The sequence below is a fragment of the Aspergillus piperis genome (genome assembly GCF_003184755.1).
Source record: "Aspergillus piperis CBS 112811 unplaced genomic scaffold BO85scaffold_22, whole genome shotgun sequence".
NCBI lineage: Eukaryota > Fungi > Ascomycota > Eurotiomycetes > Eurotiales > Aspergillaceae > Aspergillus > Aspergillus piperis.
Genome location: NW_020291612.1, coordinates 478,167 through 494,963, shown reverse-complemented (window position 1 = coordinate 494,963; position 16,797 = coordinate 478,167). Strand labels below are relative to the sequence as shown.

General features: G+C 55.0%; 1 protein-coding gene across 1 annotated transcript; it reads right to left on the bottom strand.

Moving 5' to 3' along the window:
• Nucleotides 1-266: 266 nt before the first annotated feature.
• Nucleotides 267-16,795, bottom strand: BO85DRAFT_491927 (peptide synthetase; the record flags this gene model as incomplete). The annotated part of the gene is made up of 2 exons (XM_025663746.1): nucleotides 267-7,283; nucleotides 7,346-16,795. 2 exons carry the CDS (start codon nucleotides 16,793-16,795, stop codon nucleotides 267-269), a joined length of 16,467 nt encoding a protein of 5,488 aa, XP_025511725.1.
• Between the last annotated feature and the right edge of the window lie 2 nt (nucleotides 16,796-16,797).

The following is a 16,797-nucleotide window of genomic DNA, read 5'->3' as shown; positions in this document are numbered from 1 at the left end:
CTCGAAGGCAGGGAAGGAGTATTCTAACGAGAATAAGTTTCCTATAAAGGGAACTCAGCTTTGATAAATGACAGAATAAACAACGTAGTAGACAAAAATGAGGGGACAGATAAATATAGACATAAGGAAATGTGACACAGTAGTCAGTCTGACAGATGCTGCTTATCAAGGCCCAGCCTTGTGCAACTTCAAAATCTCACACAAAAGGAAATAACAGGTCCCGCCTGTTAACATCAGCGAGTGAACAATTTAAAAACCCAAATCGATCAATATCCTTCAATCATCTTCTTCACAGAATCTTCAAACAACTCTTTCACGTATCCCGCCCGCTCATCCGTGAGAACATCAGACCAGTATCCCAGCTCCGCATCAACCTCTGTGACGCCATCTCCACGACTGTGGATCTGCAAGCCAATCGACACGTCCCAAGCAGTGGGATCCTCTGCCGAACGAAGCTCAACCTCGAGTTCAGTCCGCTCGGTGGCCTTCTGACCCACCCGCGAGTCCATATACTGTAAACTCATAAGAGAGTTCCATGCTGGGGTCTGCCACACGTCTTCCATCTGTGCCAGGCCGTACTGATGCTCCAGCGACTCGAGGAAACCATCTCGTGCCTGCCTAAGCACATCACCAATGGCTCTGTTGCTGAGATCGATCCGACACAAAAGCATTTGAATGAGCGGACCAACTGTCTCTGCTGCGCCGGTGAACGGTGCGTCTCTGTTGGCTGTCATGAAGGAGAACAGGGTCTTATCCGACCCGGTGAGGTGCTGTAGCACCATTCCCCAGGCGGTCTGAAGAAAGGCTGCCATCGTGACACCGTGCTGCACGCAGAAGGCGGGTAGTCGGCTGGTGGTCTCCGAATCGAGGTTGATGGTCTTTGTCTTATGGACCCGGGGCTGCGAGGGCACAAGGCATGAGGCATCGGTATGAGGGATAAGCGATGCTCCCGCGCTCTGTGAGAACTCTAGCCAGTATTCCATGTCCTTGACTAGTGTTTCGCCCTGGCTCATGCTGCGCAGCCAGACCGAGTAGTTGCCGAAAGACGGGGCTGTGGTGGTGGGAAGCTTGCCCTCGTATGCCTGCATCAGGTCACGGAGGATCAGAGCGACAGAAACGCCGTCGGTCAGGGTGTGGTCTGTTTCGGTTTTGAAGGCGACCTTCTTCACCCCGTCCTTTGTGGTTGTACGGAACAAGGTGAGCTGATGGTGTGGCTTTCTGTTCGAGAGGCTGTAGTTGACTGATCGGTAGGCGTCCATTCGAGCCGTCATCTCATCTTCGCTGGCGCACTCGATCACGGGGACCTCAGGGTACCAGTTTCGGATCACAATTTGGTCGTATGAGCCCGGCGAAGACATGCTGGGCAGGAATACCGTGCGAAGTGCGGGATGACGTTGCACAACCTGGTGCCATGCGTCGCGGACTCTGTCCACGCCGACGACACCGTTGATTGTATGGGCGTGGTAGGTGAAGTCCATCTCGTATAGGCGGCGGTTGGGGTACTTTTCGCGCTCTGCGAGCATGTGTCGCTGTACTGGGGCACAGGGGTAAATTCCTTCAATGTTGTCGAGGGTGATGCATTGATCCTGGGGCTGGTGCTGCACGATTGAGGGTTTGGGGGTGGAGGTAGGGGTAGGGGTAGGGGTAGGGGCGGTGCGAGTGGGAGTGGGAGTGGGGGGTAGGCTTTTCACACCACTGAGAACCTCAATGGCAAGGCTAAGCGTTGATTTTGTCTTGGCTGCCCACTCAACAATCCTATCCTGGTGTTGCATGTGCTTGTTATAGGCCATGGTGACGTGAGTCTTACCACCCACAACAAGAGCCACGATGTCGAAAAGAGACCAGCGAGGAAGCTTTTCATCTTGGACCAACTGGTCGAAAGTCGCGCCGTCTGGAAGCTCGGCATGCGAGAGAAGGGCGTTCTCCGACCCAACTTCAGAGGAGCGGCCAAGGTAGTTAAACATGATTTCCATGTCGAAATGCGACCCGAAGGCCTTGCGTCCCTTTTCAGACAGGTATCTGGAGCTGAAATAGGACATGCCGTTGGCGGGTAGGCTGCGGCGCAAGTCCTTGACTGTTTGCACGGTTGCGATGATGTCCGACTCGAGATCAGATACATGCAGTGGGCTCATAGTCGTGAACCAGCCCACTGTGCCGGAAGGATCGACCTGGTTGTTCCATGACTCGCGACCGTGGCCCTCGGAGAAGACTGGTGGTGCGGCGCGGTCGGGGAAGACAGCCGCAAAGGAGTGGAGAAGAGAGGCCAGAACGATATCTACAGGGGCAGCGTTCGAAGCCCCCTTGCTGACACTCATTAACTGGTTTGTTAGTGTCTCATCGAGCCAGAAATCAGTCACGACGGCGTCACAGTATCTGTTGGACTTGTTGCCTCCCATTCCCCAGTAGTTAAAGTTGGCCGCAGGCATGCTTGTGTTAGCGAATGGTAGCAAATTTCTCGGCTCGAGAGACTGTGCCATCTCCTTCTGAGAACGTAACCAACTCTGGAAAGAGAGCGGAGCTGGGCCAGCCAAGCTGCCAGTGGCAATGGCCAGCTCCAGGTCGCCCAGGAGAACGTGCCATGAAACCACATCCACCACCAAATGGTGAGCATGAACGAACATCAACTGCTTGCGCTCTGCACGGACATTGTACACGCGGGCAGCGAAGACTGGGCCCGTTTCGATGTCAAACACACCGCCCATGTTTCTAAGTATGTTGGAAACTTGATAACCATCTTCCACGTCTTCGACACTGAAATGGAATGAGTTTGCCGAGTCTTCAGCAAGGTACTGGTACCATTGGCCGGCATCATTCCGTGAATACCGGGCGCGGAGCATCGAGTGCCGGCGAACGACCTGCACCAGCGCCTGTCGCAATGCTTGAGGAGGCACGGAGTTGTTGACTTCCAGAAGAATGCTTTGGTCGAAATGACCAATGTTTGCATCCGCGGCAGATCCTACCAAATCAAAGTACATTTGCTGGATTGGCGAGAGTTCGAAAGATCCGTCCTGGACCTTCTTCACGGCTGGCTCAGTATATTCCGCTTTTGCTGCAAGCTCCACCAGGCTCTTGCACCTGATAATGTCCAGCATGGAGACTGTGACCCCGTCGGCGCGAGACTTGCTACGCAGCTGCATGGCAGCGACGGAGTCGCCACCAAGGGCCAGAAATGAGGAGTTGAGGTTGAGTGTCTCCGCGTTCAAGCCGAGGATCTTGCTGATGAGGTTGCACAGGATCTGCTCCACTGGGGTGGATGGGCGACGAATTTCTTCTTCCTTCTTGTCACTACCTCCCTCACGTAGCAAGGAGGCATATGTTTCTTGATCCATCTCTTCCATCCAAGCATCCACGGACTTCCGATCCACCTTAGAATTGGCGCTCAATGGAACGGCCTCGACACCAATCCAGATCGTTGGCACCATGTAGCTTGGCACGTTTTGTTGCAGCAACCCACGCACGGAAGCAAGTTCCTCTCCAATTTTAATACCATGAGAGGCTTCATCCAGCACGATTATCTTGTTGGCAACGGGCGAGCTGGTCGACGAGACATCATGGAGACTCAACATGGCCACCAGCTTGTCCTTGAGCGGCCCGTGGCGAGGAATGCGTGCAACCGCCTGGCGCACTCTTTCGTGTCTCAACATGCCATGCTCCACTTCGTCCAGCTCCATTCTTTGACCGTGGAGCTTCACTTGATTATCCTTCCGACCGGAGAATAACATGTAGCCGTTGGCGTCGTAGCGTGCCAAGTCTCCAGTTTTGTACATCCTGCGAGGCGAAGCACTCTTGTCCATCCTCTTCCCCCAGGCTGGATCCTCGATGTATGCGGCTGCCGTCTTTGCGTCGTCCTTGAGATAGCCTCGCGAGACGAGGGGACCTTCGACAACAATTTCTCCGACGCAACCAAGGGGTACTAGTCTGTCGTGATTGTCTGGATCGCAGAGCCACATCACACTACCCATTGGGTTTCCGAGGCCTTGTGCACTTGTTTCCCGGGTTGTCGGGGGCGTCGCAGATGCATAGATGGTGGTCTCGGCTGGGCCCCAAATAATGATCAGGTTCAGTTTATCCGACCAGGTTTGGACGTTGTCTTGAGTGGGTGCCTCACCACCGAGGACGAGGGTTCGCAGTGTCGGAACAGCTTCTGGGCGGAGGAGCTTGGCCACAGATGGGGTGACTGACATGAAGTTCGCCTTATATTTGGTGATGGCGCCGGGAAGCTCGTTCAATCTCTCCCAGTCAGATGGCGTGCAGATGGTGGCTCCGCGTTGGAGTGAGATGAAAATGTCACCGAGACCGATATCGAAAGTGTAAGCCGAGAACTGGAACACCCTGGTGCCAGGGTTGACCTTGAATTGTGCACCGTGTGCTTGTGCGCTCATGCGCAGGTTGCCGTGCTCGACCACAATTCCCTTGGGCCGACCTGTGCTTCCCGAGGTGAAGCAAACATAGACGGCGTTCGAGGGCTTGACCTTGGGCAGTTCAACGTAGTCAACGTCGGGCAGGCGATCCAAGTACTCTTGGTTGATTGGGATAGTTGTAACAGCGGCACCATCAAAAATGCCACTGTGCTGTGGCGAGACCAATACAAACTCGGCTCCGATTGTCTTCAAGATTTCCTTTCTGCGGTTGGCTGGGTGAGTAGGTCCGAGATGCACAACGACACCTCCAGCCTTGATGATAGCTATGGTGGACACGATCGCCCATTTTGACTTGTCAAAGCATAGAGGCACCATGACTTCGAGTCCAACGCCCTTCAGAACAAGTGTTTTGGCTAGCTTGGTTGCGTAGTGCTCTAACTGGATGTAAGTCATCTCACCATCCCAGCCTGAGAGGGCGAGGTTGTGAGGACGAAGTCGACTTTGCTCCGCAATGGCTTCGTGAACTGCCTTACCATCGATGGAACCCGCAGGCCATCTAGCGTTCCAGGCCTCGATCTGGGTAAAGTCACTTGGGCCGAAGATGTCGAGGTCACGAAGTTTGTTAGCTTGCACCTCGTCGGACGCCATGCGATAGAGCTGGTCAACAACGTGTTCGAACTGCTTGCATATCCATTCCATCTGGTGTGTGGGGATAACGGTCGGATCATGTCGTGCCAAAACGTTGACAGTCTCCCCGTTCTCCGCCAGATGACACTCGAAGACAATAGGATATGACCAGAATCCGTCCAGCAGCTCAGGCATCTCTATCTCTGTGATGAAGCCTTTCTGGGTGGAATCCTCTCCGAACTCGAACAAGGTGGTAAAATCGAGAGCGGCTTGGACCTCCTTTCCTAACTGCCGAAGCGTCTGCACACCAGCATGTTGGTGCGGGATCATACTGACAGATTGTTCTTGGACGCGCTGGAGGAAGTTGACGATGGCCTCGTCGTCGTTGAGCTGGATACGAACTGGTACTGTAGTCACGGTCGGCCCGACAACTTCAACGATGCCAGGGACAGCGCAGTCGCGACCTGATTGTGCCGCACCAAAGGTGATATCATTCGACCCGGCATGTCTGGAGCTCACAATGGCCCATGCCGCTCGCAGCAGCGTTGACTTGAGAATTCCAGTCGGTTGCTGCTCGGGTGCCGGTAGACGAATGGTGTGAGACACGTTGGCACTGTTCTTCGCCTCGTATGTCTTAGAGGGCAATTTGGGGAAATGAGCGGGTGTACCAGTGAGTTGATCTTTCCAGAAGCTGTCCGACTCGGACTGATCAACCTGAGAGAGATGACGAATGAAGACATTATATCCTGGTCCCACCTGGTATTGCTCACCCGCGTAGAACTTCTCCACAGCTCCAAGCAGCACCGTGGCACTCCAGCCATCATAAAGAGCGTGATGGAGGGCCAAGACAAATTTCCGTGCCTCAATATCGATCGCAAAGGAGCAAAGCCGGCCTCCGTACTCAATCATAGGAAGGCTAAAGGATGTCTCATCGGTGATTGTCTGCCAGGTCAACTTCTCCTTGACCACCACCTGGAGAGACTCGGACGCGCGACCAAGAACAATGCGTGTCCGCAGGATCGGGAAAACATCAGCTGCCTTTTGCCATGCTGCTTTGAAGCGGTCGATGTCGAGATCGGCTGGCAAGTCGAAGATTCTTGTTGAGATGTAGGAGCCCTGCTTCCGCGTGGAGACTGCCATGAGACCTTCTTGCAGCGCTGAACAGAGATAAATGTCTTCGATATCGCTCGAATCAACGTTGCATTGGCGAACGGCCTCCTGAATAGCGTCATCAACGATCTCTGGTTGAAGCAGAGAGAAAGGCGCAATGTTTGCATCTTGGCTTTGCACACTACTTTCCCAGAGCTCGGCCATTTGATACAGGCGCGGCATGCGGAACAAGTCGCTCACTGCCAGCGCCTTGCCAGCGCGACGAGCGGCGGCTGCCAGTCGCATGGCTTGAATTGAATCGCCTCCCCTATGGAAGAAGTTGTCGTTGGCCGAGATTGACTCCTCTGGGAAGATCCCGAGAAGTTCCGACCACAATCCCCGGAGTCGCTTCTCCGCCTCGCTGGTGCATGCACGACCTCCGTTAGATTTGCAGGAATCGGCTTCATCGTCCAGAGCATATTTTTGTCGTTGCTCGGACGAGAAAGACGCCGCAAGTGTTCGGAGCGCCTTGCGGTTCTTCTTCCCTGTCTGTGTCACGGGCATGGATCGCATGGGAATAAAGAAAGAAGGAACCATGTGGGGAGGGATTGTCTCCAAAAGGTGGTTCTTCAGGGCGACGAGCTGGTCACGGACGACGTCCAAGCTTTCGACATACTCAGACGCATCAGTTAACTCGGAGGCCGTATTGAGCCTTAGGAATGCCGCCAGAGCCACGCGGTCTTTGTTGCCATCCAGGAAGATCTTTTCAACCACGACGGCATCCGCATCAATACCATGGGCCACAATGTTTTGTTCCACCTCACTCAGCTCAATGCGCTGCCCACGGACCTTGACTTGGCTATCCTTGCGACCAACGTAGAGGATAGTGCCGTCTGCATCATACTTCACCAGGTCACCTGTCTTGTACATGCGCATGGTTTGGATGCCCAGCTCCCGTGCAAATTTCGGGTTCTCGATATAGGCAGCAGCGGTCTGTTCCGGATTGGCTTTATAGCCTCGAGTGACGATAGGGCCTTCGACACAGAGCTCGCCGACGCAACCGATCGCCACCAGACGATTGTGGTCATTTGCTTCGGTGATCCATGTGCGGCATCCCAGTCCTCGGCCAATGTTGTTCGGAGACGAGGTTCCCGGCTGCAGATGCGAGGCACTAGTCCAGATACTGCACTCCGAGGGCCCATATGACTGTTAGGGGTTAGCAATGTGTCTAGAAAAAAGACATAAAGAGAGCAGTTAGGAGGACATACATTGAGGAGCGTCACACGGGATGCCCATCGGTCACATAGCCCTTGACTGATGGCCTCACCGCCCAAAGCCAGATGCTTCAAGCCTGGCATCTGCTCCGGATCGAGTGTCTCTGCAGTTGTTGGAACATGGAAGGACCAGTTCACTCTATATTTGTTAACAGCGCCAGCGAGGTCGCTAAGTCGCTCAGTCTCAGACGGCACACAAACACAGCCACCCCGCATCAGGGTTGTGAAGACCTCCGAATTGGACACGTCAAAGACATGTGAGGCAAATTGAAGGGTGCGAGTATCCGGTCCCATTTGTACATGAGGTCCTTCATAGTGCTGCATGGAGCACAACCCTCGATGCTCGATGATTGCGCCCTTGGGCTTACCGGTACTGCCGGATGTGAAAACGATCAGAGCTGCGTTGGATGGTTGCACGGTGGACGTGACGCGGTCAGCTGTTGTTTGTTTGGGTATATATTCGAAACTGGCATCATCGATCGGGAGAACCTTTGGTGCCATGCCGGCGAACTTATCCGCATGGTGGGGTGAACAAAGTACCAAGGGTGCTTGGACGTCCTGGAGAATATCCTGCATGCGAGCGGCGGGATATGCCGGGCTCAAGGCCGTGTAGCAACCGCCAGCCTTGAGGACGGATAACATGGAGACGACATTCCATTTGGACTTGTCAAAGCAAAGAGCGACAGTCACTTCTGGGCCGATACCGAGGCTTTGGAGATGGGCTGCGAGGCGTTCCGTCACTGCATCCAGTCCTCTGAAGGTGAAGCTTCCGTCCCAGGCACACACAGCCTCAGCGTCTGGACGCTCCTTGGTTCGCTCCGCGACAAGTTGATGTATACACCCTTGTACTGTCTCAGGCAGATCACCATTCCATGCGGTGATCTCGCTCATGTCTTCTGGACTAAGAACTTGGATATCGCGAACGCAAGTCTCCGGTTGACTGGTCAGTTGCTGGACGACATGGTTATACTGTCTGAGCAGTCTCTGCATATCTCGATCAGAGATCAAAGTATGATCATATCGGGCTTCCACGACAATTGCTCCGTCACTGTGGTCGTAGTTGCGAATGACCAACGCATCCGTGTAAAAGCCCTCTGGCAGATCGGCGGTTACGATTTCCATTCCGTCGAGGGCCTCGCTGACGTCCGCGATGCTCGGCTCCACCGCGAAACGATGTCCCATGTTGTCGATAGCCGCACGAGCTTGCTCATTGAGTCGACGAATATTCTGCAGGCCGGTGTGTTCAAACGGCATCATTGTCATACCCTGCTGGTGAAGGGAGTCCAAGTACTGTGCGACCGTTGTCTCGCCGTCCAATGGAACTGTCATGCGGAACGGGGCGGTTGTCATCGTGGGCCCGTTCATGGTAGAGATACCCGCAACCGGGGCGTTTCGGCCAGAAAGGGTCACGCCGAACAGGACGTCAGAGCTGTCCATGCGTCGAGCCACGACTAGACCCCATGCGGCGCGCAGATAGTTCGTCACCGAGATCTTGGTCCCGGTCGGACGATTCAGCTGGAATTGCAAGCGACACGCGCGATGAGGGACAACCTGGTGGCCTTGTGGCCGAGGAGGGAATTGGGGTGGTGCCTCGCCATCAGCAGGGAACTGCTTCTGCCAGTACTCTCTGGCAGAGCTGTCTCGCTCCTGATCCTGCAAGAAGCGGATGAATCCCTTGAAAGACACCGGCTTGGGCACGACGGAACCATCGTGTTCCATTGCATGGGCAATTTGTTCGAATGTGATGTCCATGCTGAAGCCGTCGCACAGCGCATGGTGTCCTGACCACACGATGTAGCGTTCTCCGTCCTGCTCTTCTACCAGGGCAAGGCGAATTAGCGCGCTTCCATAGGTCACTGGAGCGTTCAAATCCTCCTCGAGATACCCGGCCAGATTGTCGCTCTTGGTCCAGTTAACCGGGACATTCAATACCGCCTGGAGCAGTCCAGCGCCACTGACGCTCACAAAGCGCGTGCGGAAAATGGGTTCGGCGGAGGCAACAGCATCAAACGCACGGCGGAATCTGGACACGTCATAATTCGGGTCCGTGAGGCGCAAGATGCGTTGATCCTTGTACGCTCCGGTTTGTCGCATGGAAAGAGCAATCAGGCCCTCCTGCAGTGGGGTGGACGGGTACATATCGACGATGGCCTCGGGCCTAACACCACACTGTGCTGCTGCTTCGGCGCGAATCGTTTGCAGTGGTAAGGTAGATGACAGTGGGACAAGGTCAAATGCCGTCTCATCTGTTCCCGGTTCACCAGATTCATCGCCCATGCGCACGACTTGAGCCATATCGGACAAGACGGGATGCGCAAAGATGTCCGCGAAAGTCAAGGACATGCCTGCCACTCGTGCAGCACCTGCAAGCCGCATAGCCACGACTGAGTCGCCTCCAAGTTGGAAGAAGTCATCAGAAGCGCCCACCTTCTCCATAGGCAGGTTAAGCACTTTACTCCAGGCAGCCTGCAGCTTCTGTTCACGGGGTGTCGTCGGTGCCCTCTTCGTAGTATCACCCTGTAGCATGTAACGGGAAACATCGGACTCCGAGAGAGAGGCGATTATCTCGCGCAGGACATTTCTAGCCAACTTGCCGTTTGCGGTTCGCGGGATCTGTGTGATTGGAATGAACATGGCGGGGACCATGTACTGGGGCAGACTGGTTTTGAGGGCTGCCTTGAGGTCTGAAAACAGGCGGGCGAGTGTCTCGGTCATGGGAGTTGGCGAGGTGTCCAGCGGCTTTGAGGACGACTCATCGAGGAACTGAACGAATGCTACCAGGGTTCGGTGCTGAGTTTGGCTGCTTGGAAGCATCACGGCATCGACAGACACTAGACTCGAGTGGTCAAGCTGGGCCAGCTGTGCCTGGACTTCGTACTTGATGTGGTCAAGCTCAACGCGCTGGCCGTGAATCTTGATCTGACTATCCCGGCGGCCGATGATGGTCAGACTACCATCCCGGTTGAAACGGCACAGATCACCGGTTCTGTAGAAGCGTCGGTTACGGTCCGGAGTCATACTCTTTGCCCATTTCGGCTTTTGGACAAAGGCTGCTGCTGTCTGCTCTGGATTGTTTAGATAATGACGTGCAAGCAGCGGACCCTCAAGGAGGAGCTCGCCCACAGCCCCCAGAGGCATCAGCTTGTGGTGATCGCTAGGGTCGACAATCCATGCGTGGCAACCAAAGGCCTGACCAATATTTGCTGGGCTGCCATTAACGCTCAGGCGGGTGGGAGTACAAGTGACGGCAACAGATGACTCGGCCGGGCCATAACTGTTGTAGAGCTCCACCGCTGGCGCCCAGATCTCCACGTTCTCCCTGGTAAGGGGCTCTCCAGCACTGAAGAGCCATCGAAGCTGAGGAACCTGCTCCGGGCGCATGAGACTGATAACTGTGCTGGTCAAATGGGCGTGGTTAGCGCGGAGGCGGTTTAAAGCGCCAGGGATGTCGTTGACACGGTCGTCATCCGAGGGGACGCAAATACAGCCACCGCGTTGTAGGGTCGTGAAGATGTCCTGGTTCGATGTATCGAAGGTGTAGCTGGCAAACTGGAAGACGCGAGCCTCTGGGCCGATGCGAACTGCCGGACCCATGAGATCTGACAAGGTCGCCATCGAGGCATGTTCCACCACTACAGCCTTGGGGCGGCCTGTTGTACCAGACGTGAAAACGACGCAAGCTGCATTGTTTGGCTGGATGGAACCACATGCCGGCCCTGACTTCGAAGGGAGCTTGGCAACAAATTCGGGAGTGATCGCCACGATGCTCAAGCTGTCGCATGCCTCGAACAAGTGCCTATTCTGCGGTGCCACGCACACCACCGTGGCTCCAGCTTCTTGGACCAAGCCTTCCAGTCGCTTTCTTGGGTGTGTCGGATCCAGACCTACGAATGCACCACCCGCTTTCAGGATTGCAAGGCACGTCACGATAGTCCAGCCCGACTTGGGGAAACAGTGTGGCACTACGGCCTCGGGACCTACCCCCAAAGCACGAAGGTAGTGAGCGAGGCGGTTAGATACCTCATCGAGCTGCGAGTACGTCCATTCGCCATCCCAAGCACACACAGCCTGGGCATCAGGCTGCACGCGAGCGAGTTTCTCGAACTTGGTGAAGATCAATCGGTTTGCCCGTGGCAGCGGGTGGGTGTTGAAGGACAATAGTTCATGTTTATGGGCAACCCCCACAAGGCTCACCTCACTGATAGGGGTATCCGGTCGGGTTATAATAGATTTAACAGCACTTCCAAGCGCACTGGCAATATTGCTTGCTTGTTTAGGTGTCAAATGATCGGTCCAGTGACGGAGGGAAGCTCGCGCCATGTTGGAACCGTTGAGCTGCACGTCTAGGACGATAGCATACTCGTCGGGTTCGTGATCCCCGATGTTCTTGAAGATGAGTGAAGAATCGGCGGGGCTGTCAACATCGCGGTTTACCGTAACGATAGTGTTGAAAAGTGGACTTCCTCCTGTCTTGAGTGCATGCTGGATGTTGGAGAGACCAACGTGCTGGTGAGGCAGAGCGTTGACGTAGTCATCAGCAACAACTTGCACGGCGTCCAGTAGTGTATTAACAGTGGTAGCATTGGCACCTGCGTTCTCAGTTGCAAAAGACAGACGGCTCACCAGCATAGTGAGGAAAGCACCCACTCCGTCTTGGATGCCCTGCAGGGGAGCGTCGCGTCCCGCCGAGAGGTAACCGAAGCAGACTTGCTCGGGCGACTCAGCATAGGCGCGGAGTACCAGGGCCCAGGCGGCTTGGAACACGTTGGCAGGGGTGACTGAGGCCTTCCGGCAGAAGTCGAGGAGTGCCTCATTGGAGACCCCTTCCTCCTTCAGGGGAACCGACACCACGTTCAACTGCCTCTCACCTTGATTGTCGGTTTCTAGACTGGCCAGCCTAGGAACCATGGTCGCACTTTGATCCTTCAGGTATTCTGCCCAAAAGTCGATTGATGAGGCCAGAGGTGTCTGTCGAATGTGGGAGATGTAGTTGCGGAACGGCAGTGCTGGCTCCCACTTGGCGGCATGACCATCATACGCCTGCAGTAGGTCACGGACGATCACGGCCGCGGATACGCCATCCACGATGGCGTGGTTGATCTCTAGCTTCATCACAACGTGGTTGGCTCCAGCAATGCGGCAAATGGAGAGTCGATGGGCAGGTTCGGGTCCTCTGATTGAGACAGGGTCTTGGTTGGCAAGGACCAAAGCGAAGTCATCAGTAGGGCAGCAGTCCACGATTGAGATATTGGGCTGGGTGTGCGATAGCACAACTTGGCTGAATTGAGCCTCGACGTCGGCACTTTCAACGAAGATGGTGCGTAGAGATGTGTGTCGCTGCACAACCTCGCCCCACGACCGCGCAAGTCGCTCAACGGACACCGACTCCTTGGGATCGCGCGACCTGAGTTCCGCGATATGGTAGACATCATATGTGTCATCCTTAGACCGGTGCTGGCTAAGCAACAGGTCCTGTTGCATGGGTGAGCATGGATAAATATCTTCGATCAACGAGGTCTCGGGCCCAGGAATGAGGCCGATCTGAGGCAGTTTGTCGTAGATAAGGTTATCCAGGGTGCTGTAGCTGACCTCGCCCAATAACGGAAAGTCTGATGGAGTGTATTCGACTGGGGCGGTCATCATCTTGACAACGAGGGTAGCAAGTGTTTCCTGCGCGGTCGCGATCCAAGCCTTGACGTGGGTCTCTTGCACAACCTTCTTATTGAAAGAGAACGCAAGCTGAATATTGTCATCGATAACTTCCGCCACAATGGAGATGTTGCTGACCAAAGGAGCGGCGCCGGGAGCAGGAAGGAAGACCGGGCGCGGCTTAATCTGCACCAGACTGCGAGGACCGTCAATCACGTTCGACAGATTGCGGTAGCGAAACGAGATCTCTGGGCTTTCAGTACTGCTTGACTTCATTCTCGTTTTCCGGGCGTCCTTGATTCCCTTCAGCATGCGCACTTGCTCGTCGGTGGTGCTCATATCGGCGGTGTCGAGAGCCATTGAACGGAGAGTCTCGAATCGACCAACGGTTTGCGAGAGGTCAATGCCGAAATCTTCAAACGCAAGTCCACGCTCATCCTCCCACAGAGCAAGTGTAGGCAGGGTCTCGCGGTCGCCAAAGATTTGGCTGAACGAGAGCATCAGACTTGCCATTATCAAGTCGACAACGTCAGTCCGCAGTGGTCTGTGTACTTCGTCGCTCAAGAGCAGAGTGGCTGTTTCCTGGTCAATCTCCACTGCCTGGTAGTCCATATCAACTTCCGTGGCTGCCAAAGCGCGTGGCGCGACTGCAATCTCGGCGCCCGATGACTCTCTCTCAAAATTGACCCAGTTCTGAAAAGAGACTGGCTCCTCGGCTTTCTCGTCCGGAATAGGCCCATCTGAGAGACTCAAGCAGTTCTGAAGCTGTCGGATGATGATGTTCCAGGAGGGTGTGTCGATCACAGCACTGTGGGCTCTCAAGACCAACAGTTGCTTTTCTGTTCCTGAAACCAAACCAGCAGAGAAAATGGGTCCAGAGAGTGACACCGCGTCGGCTGAGGCTGCGATGGTGGTGATATCTTCAGGACGTTCTATGCGGTGATGTTGGAAGCGGTAAGAACACTCAACCTCAGAGGCGATCGTTTGCTTGAGGGAAACGGCGCCGTCCTCTACAATGTCAGCAAAGCGCGCCCGCAACATGGAGTGGCGGGTAACAATAGCCTCCAGGGCAGCCTTGACCCGAGCAGCCGAAACACTAGCATCCAATTTCAAGAGAATGCTCTGCGTGAGGTGGTTTGCCGCCCTCCCGTCACCCAGACAGAATTGCTGAGCCCTGGAAAGTGGAAACGAGGCATCCAAACTGCTCGACTTTGGTTTCAGACCAGAGGACTTCTCCAAACGGCCAGCCAGGTCTTTGATGCCATTGCTCTTCATCATGTCCTGTACTGTAACATTCAAGCCAGCACGCTTGCATTGTGAGATCACACGCATGGCAGCGAGACTGTCGCCACCAAGCGCGATGAAAGACTTGTCCAGCGGCAGACTGTGAGTGGGAGTGTTCAGGGCACCAGCGAAAATGTCTCGAAGGGCTCGCTCGACCTCTGACAGATCCAAGTCGGCCTCCTCATCCAAGGAGCGATTTTCTGACGAATCAGCACTGAGTAATCCTAGAAGGCGATTGTACAGGCTCTCATCCATATCCAACAACCAGTTGAAAACCCGCTTGCGATCGAGCTTGGCGGACACCAACAGCGGCCATGCCTCAACCACGATCCATACGGCGGGAACCATGTATTCCGGCACACAGCCGCGCAGGTGGTTCCGGACTGCATCGGTCTGGTCCTTGACATCTGGTCTCTCATCTTCGAATAGCACGTCGATCGGCGCACTGGAGTCGCCAGCTTTGGAGTCCTGAGCGAAGTCTTTCAAGCATACAACGGCGACGATTTTCTCCTTGCAACGCCCAGCCTTGGGAAGGAATGCCGCAGCATGTTTGATGTGGGGGTGGCGAGCGATGTTGTGCTCAATTTCACCCAACTCCACGCGTAGACCACGAAGTTTAACTTGGGTATCTTTGCGACCCAGGATCTGGATGGTGCCGTCAAGGTTAAACCGGGCCAAGTCACCGGTCTTGTAAAAGCGCATGGAAGCACTTTCACTCAACACGGTCGCATTGGATGGTGTCAGCGACCAGCCTTCGGTCCAGGTCGGGTCCTCAATGAAAGAGGCGGCGGTCTTTTCTGCATCGTTCAAGTATCCACGAGCGAGAATGGGACCGGAGATCAAGAGTTCGCCGACGGCGCCTAGTGGAACGAGCCGGTCGTGGTTCTCGGCATCGACGATCCAGCAAAGTCCACCAACGGCGCGGCCAATATTTGATGGATCGCTGTTTGGTTTTAAATGTGGATCACCCGCAGCGGCAACGGAACATTCGGACGGACCGTACCCGTTGATAAGTTGCACGTGTGGTGCCCATGTCTCGATGTCGACTTTGCTGAGTGGCTCACCACCAAGGGCGAGGGTTTTGAGCTTGGGAACCATCTCGGGTCGCAGTAGCTTGACGAGCGACGGCGTCAAAAAGGACCATGTGATGTCGAATTTGTCGAAGATGGGCTGGAGACCCTGGGCCATGCTAGCCATGTCTGGAGTGCATACACATGCACCCGAGATAAGCGAAGTCATGATCTCCAGCATACTCACATCGAAACTGTACGAGGCGAGCTGCAAGACTCGACTCCCGCGAGAGAGGTTGGATAGAGAGGCGTGTACGAGGGCACCCGAGATGAATGCCTTGTGCGGGATGAGACAGCCTTTCGGCTTTCCTGTGCTTCCTGAAGTAAAGATGAGGTAGAGGAGATTGTTAGGGGTAACGCCGGACTCGAGGATCTGATCATCGACGGGGAGGGAGGCAACGAATTGTTCGTCAACGACGATAGCTCGCACGCCCATTTCCTTTTCCCACGTTTCGGCCTGGCTCTTGGAGCTCAGCACCCACTTACCTTCGATTTGTTCCATGATATCTTGCCTGCGGCTGACTGGGTTAGCTGGGTCAATAAACACAATAGCACCCCCTGCTTTGATTACACCCAAAAGGGCCGCAATGGCCCAGCGGCTCTTCTCAAAGCACAGGGGGACAATAGATTCCGGTCGGATTCCCTCTTCTTGGGCTAGCCAGACTGCGATGCGATCGGAAATAGCGTCCAGCTCGCCATACGTGAAGCGGCCGTCCCAGGCGTCCACGGCGAGCATGTCCGGCTCCTCCTGCGCGCGCTGACGGAAGAGGAGATGGACGCATGATTCGACCGTCTCTGGCAGCTGGACGCTATTCCAGGTCCAAAGCTTTGCCTTGTCGTAGTCACTGACTAGATCGACGGCGTCTAAGCGGTCGTGACGCCGGTCGGGGTTGTTGATCAAATTAAGAACGTGCGCAAAGGCAGCCGCGAGGCGATCGGCTCGTTCCTGGTCGATTGTGTTTGGTGCAAAACGCACCACAAATTCGAGCTTGTCAAATGGCAGAGGGATAGCCACGAGCTCAATTAGCGCGCCCGTAGCGTCAAGATGGCTGGGAGATGAGGAGTTGAGGTAGGTCTTGTTGGAGGTGAGGGTCGTGATGGATTGTAGGAATGGCGAGGTAGCAGTTTCATTTCGTGAAGGAGCCAAAGGGACCTGGTCGGAGGCCAGCTCCTTCGTCGCTTGGTGTGTTTGTTGGATGAAGTCGAAAATTGTTGTTGCGCCGTCGAGCTGTGCGTTGCAGATTTGGTAGGTGGATTCAAGATCGTCGGCCTCTCCCGACGTAGTGGCAGTGATGAAGCGAGTGTCTTCCTGCCCCGTATACTGCCCTACCACGATGCTCCAGGCAGCGTTGATCAGAGCAGCAATTTCAGTATCGGGGTTCTCGCGATGGGAGACGCCGACGTTCTCGACAAGGATAGTAGGAGTGGCTTGAGTATACATGA